General features: G+C 36.2%; 1 protein-coding gene across 1 annotated transcript in view; it reads left to right on the top strand.

The window, feature by feature from the left end:
* The window catches only part of CNTNAP2 (contactin associated protein like 2), a 1,631,342-nt gene that overhangs the window by 937,249 nt on the left and 687,311 nt on the right, over positions 1–6,782 (top strand). Inside the window, exon 10 of the mRNA XM_025039033.1 lies at positions 4,092–4,263. Within this exon, the coding sequence (XP_024894801.1) occupies positions 4,092–4,263 (172 nt within the window). The remainder of the gene's footprint in view (positions 1–4,091; positions 4,264–6,782) is intronic.

The raw sequence follows: 6,782 nt of genomic DNA, 5'->3' as shown, positions 1-6,782 counted from the left end.
TCTTTAACCCACGGATAACTCCTAGGGAACGGCCAGCATTCTACCAGTCTCTGTTTTGCAGGCTAATTTTTTGTTAATTGGTTTCTAATTTTTAAAAACTATTTGAGAAAGTGAAGGTAGGAATTGTTAGTAATAATCTGAATTAGTCATCCGTTGCTGCATAAAACTACCTCAAAACTTACTGGCTCAACACAGTAGTAATTTACTATTTCTTCTTTTTCTATGGGTCAGTAATTCAGGAGCGACTTGGCTGAGATCTTCTGGCTTGAAGTTTCTTATGAGACTTCAGTGGTGTGTTTCCTGGGGCCTCAGTCATCTGAAGGCTTGACTGGGATTGGACGCTGCTCTTCAAGGTGGCTCGCTCACATGGCGGCAAGTTGCTGCTGACTTTTAGTAGTAGGTCTTAGTTCCTCTCCACATGGGTGCCTTCCCACTGGACTACTGGAATCTCCTCGTGGCACACAGGCTGGCTTCCCCAGAGCAAGTGTCCAAGAGACCAAGGGGGAGCCTCTAATGTCTTTTATTATTAAGTTCTGGAAGTCACATATACACTGCCGCTTCTGCGTGTTCTATTTGTCACACAGGTCAGCACTGATTCGATGTGAGAGGGAACTACACAAAGGTATGAATAGTAGACGTAAAGATTTATGGCCCTTTTGGAGGATGTTTACCAGAGTTTACCCTCTGGGACACAAAGATTCATGTCTCCTCCACATGAAAAGTACACTTCCCTCCTCCAAAGGCCCTTCAAAGTATCACCCCATTAAAGATGTGCTCAAAATCCAGTAACTCATCATCCAAGTCAAGTTTATACCCAAATGAAGCTGTTTAGGTACAGTTACTAAAATATAGCTGCTCATTTGAAGACCTGTGAACAAGTTCTATGCCACCCACACAAAGGGGGAAAAGTAAGAGTTACACAGGAGTAACTACTTCTAAAATCCAGTCAGGTACCTGTTGATAATTCCTTGATTAGAACTCAGTCTTGCTGTTTCCTAGAAATGGTTCTCCATGGCTCTCAGCTGTGCCCTATGGGTTCTCAGTTCTACCAGTCTGATTCATACTTGCTTTTTTAAATAAAAAGTAGCTTGTGTTCACAGCTGTCAGTTTCCTGCCTGTAGAAGTTTAGGGTCTAAAAACCTCTTTTCATTTTGTACTATCTTTGTCCTTTTGAGTCAAAGCTAGTTGTGTTACCACTAATAAAGTTCTCTTAAAAATCGGTAGGCTTCCTATGGATGTCATTCAGGTTTACTCCATTAAACATTTTCCCCTTTGGGCTTCTGCTGACACACTAGGGGGAAAATGCCCTTAAGTTTATTAGAATCCCTATTGTATTACTCAGAGGATCTGTAAGATACACCAACAAACTGCATATAGGTTTTTTTTATCTGACTAAATGGTTCTCTGAGACACCACCTAATATATTTTGGCAGTCTTAACATGGATTTTACAGTCACACCTCATTGTCATCTTTAGATTATGTTTTACTGGTAGTTGATCTTTGGAAGTGCTTTCTTAACTTTTGTACTGTTCACCATCTGGAGAAATAGAAATTGAGAAAACATTTTATTTTCAATTCATCAAGTCCTGGCTTCTTCATATTTAACAGTTTTTCTTTAGCTCTTCTCTCCTCTTTTTCTGTTCTAATTATAAATAGAAAGAACATGTCAGACTTCTCTGCCTGAAAATGTCCTTAGCTAGATGATACAATTCATTAAGTACAACTTTTCCTTTCATATTATCACAGTGTTACTAAACTTTCTATTGAGGTGTGGGCAGGACCCAATTTTATCTCATTTCCAAAAACATTTTTCCCTCGCCTGCCTTTGAGCCATTACTGACAACACTGAAATCCCTCGAGAGCTGTTCGGCTTCTGCTAACGTCCTTTCAAGGTCTGTCCAACTGACTTGGACAACCCAGTCCCTAAGTCACTACCACATTTTTAGATTTTTGTTACAATTTTCTCCCATTACCAACTTTATTATTCGTTATTTATTATTACATCACAAACCTCTCCAAAATTTAATGGCTTAAAACCACGGCTTGTTATCTCTCATGGGCCTCTCTGCAAGACTGCTCGAGGCATGATGGCTGACTTTTCAGAGTTAGTAACCTCAGAGACCTCACTGAAAACTAGCTTCGGAAGTCACACCCTGCCACCACTTCTGCAGTTTTCTCCTGACCTAATTCCACGTGGCCGGGGACTACAAACGGGTATGAGTAAATGGAATCCCTCTTGGAAATGTTAAAGATAATGCAAGGAGAGGAGAAAAGAACTAAAATTTTAATGGATACAAAGTACTTCGTCCTATAATTACCTTCCTCTAGAATGTGTCTCATTTAGAAAAATGAAAGGACTTGACAATTTCAAACTCCCAAAATTCATTAGGTCCAAACAGAACATTGTAAAGAGTGACTGATGAAGTCTTGTTTTATGAACTTAATTATGCCCAATCCACAGTGATCTATTTGTTATACAGCTGACTTGCTTCAGAGAAGGTCTTGCTCTCACAAATAGCTCTACTCATTTTGGCATATTTCAAAGCTAGTATGGATATTTAGAGACTCCCAAGTATTCAGAAAACAGAACCAAATGATTATCTTGTTAAGAATAGTCATTAAAGTTACAGCTGCATGTTTTCTCTCTGCTAAATTTAGACATTAACTCCATTCACTATTATCTTGATTAAACAGATTGAAAATCATATGTATGCATATAATTAAATAGATGACTTATCTAAGATCAGCAATCTCTGAGGAGACTAAGTCAATGCAAATGAAAAAAAAAAGTGACTTAGAAAAAAATATATAGATGAGCTGTATATTTGACATTGAAATAGTCTTATATTAAGTCTAAGTCAAGAAATTAAGTATAATTCTATTTTTACATAGTATTCTGCTGGTGGGAAAAGGTATGCTACACCTCTGTGTTTAACCCTTAAAAGAGGTTCAAATGATAATTATTAGACTTATTATAAACCATTAATAAGGAGAGAAAGAGGTTTCTGTTGTCTTATACTACAAAAAACATTTTTTATTGAAAATTTACTTTTACTCATATTAATGGCACATCTTGATCTCAGTCTATTCTGTGTAAATTATTTGCTGTAGATATATTAGATTAAAATAAATGTGTGAATAACTTCAGATTTTAAATCAAATTAGTATAGTTTAAATTTGCTTTGGCGGTGTGGGAAACTATATGGAAAGTAGATGCTTTGGGGGACTTTCAAGAGATGCTTAATGGAATTGCAAAATATTTTCTATGGCCTACAAGTTTTCTATACATAATAATATTATGCATTTTTCTATTGAAAATACATAATAGTAATTGGTGGTGCTATTTTAAAGTTATTTTGCAATAAAAATTTTAATGTCTGATTTCAAACTTGGTATATTTATGTGCTGTTCCCCAGTAGAGAACTGCTAGTATTTACTTTATTATTTGGTCTCATTGTTTATTCTCTTTTAGTTTCATTTCTTATCATTTATGCTCCTCTACCATATTAGGTACCACGTATATAATAGATATTCAAACAGGGTGGCTGACCTTTATGTCTAAATTTAGCTCTTTGTAATATTTCTTTGGATTTTATCAGTTAAGAAATCATTCGTAATGCAAATAACAATTTGAATTAAATTAGACATTAATCCATAAAAGAGATTTACCTTAACTGATAATAGTAAGTTTAGCTTCTTGATATCTGAATAACAGCCTTCTAGGGAATTAAGAAAATAGATGTAATATTGAAATTTTGAGAAAGTTTTATTTTCTAATCTCTGAAGACAGTCAGATGTGGAAGTATAGCAGTAAGCCTTTGACAGCAGAGGGACAGAGGAACGTGACAGAAGGAGAAAGAAGATGCCCAAAGAGAAAATACGAGGGATGCTAGACATTCGTCTAGGGTCAACCCTTACTTATTTCCCTAAAAGAAGTCCCAAGACTTCATTCTTCTGCACTGAATGCACATCTGCAAGGATCAGCGGAACAGTGGTTGGATACAATGGCTGTGGGCAGAGAACGTACCCAGAGGAGGTTCAGTGAAGCATGCTGTACACAGATTTTAACATTCCCTCTCCTCTCTAACAGGTTTTCTGAACCAGATGAGTAACTCAAGTCACTCCGTCCTTCAGCCTTCATTCCAAGGATGCATGCAGCTCATTCAAGTGGATGATCAGCTTGTAAATTTATACGAGGTGGCACAAAGGAGGCCGGGAAGCTTTGCGAACGTCAGCATCGACATGTGCGCCATCATAGACAGGTGAACTATCTTTTCATCCTACCTCAAATTGTCTTCACTTTCCAAATTCGTGTTTTTGTTGTGAGACAAGTAAAACACACACACACACACACACACACGCGCGCGCACACACGCGCGCGCGCACACACACACACTTCCCTTATAAGGGGATAGGCAGGAGAAGCCCTGTATCATACCTCTGTCATGTATTTGTGATATTAGCAATAATGTTCATCACGACATGGATATATATAATAGAACAATCTGTGATGTTCATTAGTCCATCAGCCTCGGGGAATGTGAACCTTGCGCAGGTGGTTTTGTAAGCAACAGCTGAGTTGTAAAGGAACTCAGTTTATTTTTAGCTTTGCTTTCTATGCCCACAAGCAGAGATGTCCCTTCTCTCCTTGTCTTGGCCATGACTCATGCTCAGCATATTATCCCCTCTAAAGCTTCCTGCTGGAGAAAAAGAAACATTAAAAAATATTGACGGGCAGTACGGGGATTTACTAACGCAGAATATTTAATGTATTTGAGTCTCCACAAAGTACACATACTAAAATATTGTGAAATCTAGTCTTTATTAGTTTTTGCAAATCTGGGGAGGAGCTTTTTATAAAAACCGAGTTGACCTTTCATACATTGGAAGGATACACCTTTTACATGAAATGTCGTGACAGTATTTCATACACTACCTTAAAATACTTCTGCAAAGTGTCATTTATTCCAGCATGACTAAATTTCATTTTCAGATTTTTGCCTGTAAACAAGCTATATTTAAGTATGAGTTGAATTTAACCTGGTGAATTTAGGTGATTTTAAAAACTATTTTCAAATGTTTTATGATAGGGCTATCTTATTCTGAAAAATAACTTTATTAATTTTATATTTTAGAAGATGAAAATTCTGTAAGCCTCAGTCTTCCCCCCAACAAAGTATAGACCTTAAGTCCCTAATAATTTTATTTCATTTAAGAGGAGATCCTCGGGGAAGTCATTCAAAGACATATAATGAAGTAAGTTTGTTCCATATAATCTTAATAAAATAGTATTTGAATGGTAAATAACAGTTTATGAGAGTTATAGAGTGTGTAACTTTTTAAGCCTCAATATGTTTAGAAAACTTGATTACATAGATTAGTTCTTATTTCTATTACATATATGCAAATTCTCATCCTGATAGCCTAAAGAGTTTATATTTAAACAGAATAATGAACCATTGCAATACAAATGCACGCTATACTTTGAACCATCAATAGTGAAATAGTTATTATTTCTGCCTAAAACAAATGATAACAATAATCAGAAAAACTGAGATGAATGTTTTAAGATCATATGTTCTGATATTAAATGTTTATCTATAAATTTTAATAACTTTTCCATACAGGAAGATTTTTTTCTTAGGAATAGTTATACAACATATGGAGATATTTTAGTGCCTTGTCCATTTTCCATGCCAGTAGCTTTAATGATAGAATAATTTCTGTCACTAATACCCAAGTTAATTCATTCAACTTTTGTAAACAGGCTAGATTTTTATGGTGATGTTGCTGTTTCACTTGAAGCAGCTTGTTTCACTTGTTTGCTACGGAAGAAGTATGGGTGAAATTTTGAGATTTTAAGATTTCACTCCCAAGGAAGGAATAGGAGTTAAATTGGCCTCAAAAGAATGAGTGAGATTTTGGTAAATGAAGAGAGTGGAGATGGGCACTCCTGGTGAGGAGAACAGCATGAGGGAAGATGCAGAATAGAGAACGCGAATTTCAATTTGGGGCAGATATAGGAATATACAAAATATTCTTTTGCCAAAATGAGTCATTCCCACTGTCCATATTGCCATGTGTCCAGTAGCTGACAGAACAGAGAATATCTTTCTTATCTTCTAGGATGATAATCCGGATGAGTAGCTATGGTGAAGTCCTCACCTCTGACACACCTCCACACATTTCCTAGACCACTGTGGAATCTGTTTTCTACTTGTCTTATTTTTTGAAGGCAATGACTTCTGTATATCAATTACCAATGTGTGAAATAGCAGATTCCCTTATTTATCTAAAATGTTCCCAATTCAGAATCTTTATCTGTGAAGCGTTTTTTGTAAGTATAGCACCTTCTTCACACTGAGAAGCTCATTGATGATTTCACCTTTAATCTTTGTCCGTCCAGGTGTAGGTACCAGTAGGTTTAGCCTGTCCTCATACAGGGGTGACCCATCAGATTATGCTTTATTGACACTTCTCCAGCTTATCTCTGGTTTGGTTTCCTCCCCCTCACTAACTGAAACTTTACAACGGCCAATATCTACAGTTTTATTTTCAAACTACCTAAATTCTTCATAAGTTAGCCTACACTGGCTCTTTCTTACTTTTCTTCTTTCAAATTTCAGCTTGATTGATTTGAAAACTATTTTTGAAAAAAAAAAAAAAGGAAAAATGAGAACATAGAGTAAAAAAATAGAACAGCTACCACAGGCACGGTTTTTTATGAAATATTTGGAGATAATAAGAACAGCTGCAGTGATTTGATGAGTGGAGCTTAGGG

Source organism: Pteropus alecto, unplaced genomic scaffold (genome assembly GCF_000325575.1).
Source record: "Pteropus alecto unplaced genomic scaffold, ASM32557v1 scaffold48, whole genome shotgun sequence".
Lineage (NCBI taxonomy): Eukaryota > Metazoa > Chordata > Mammalia > Chiroptera > Pteropodidae > Pteropus > Pteropus alecto.
The sequence above is the reverse complement of the archived record's forward strand: the minus strand, read 5'-3'. Positions and strand labels throughout refer to the sequence as shown.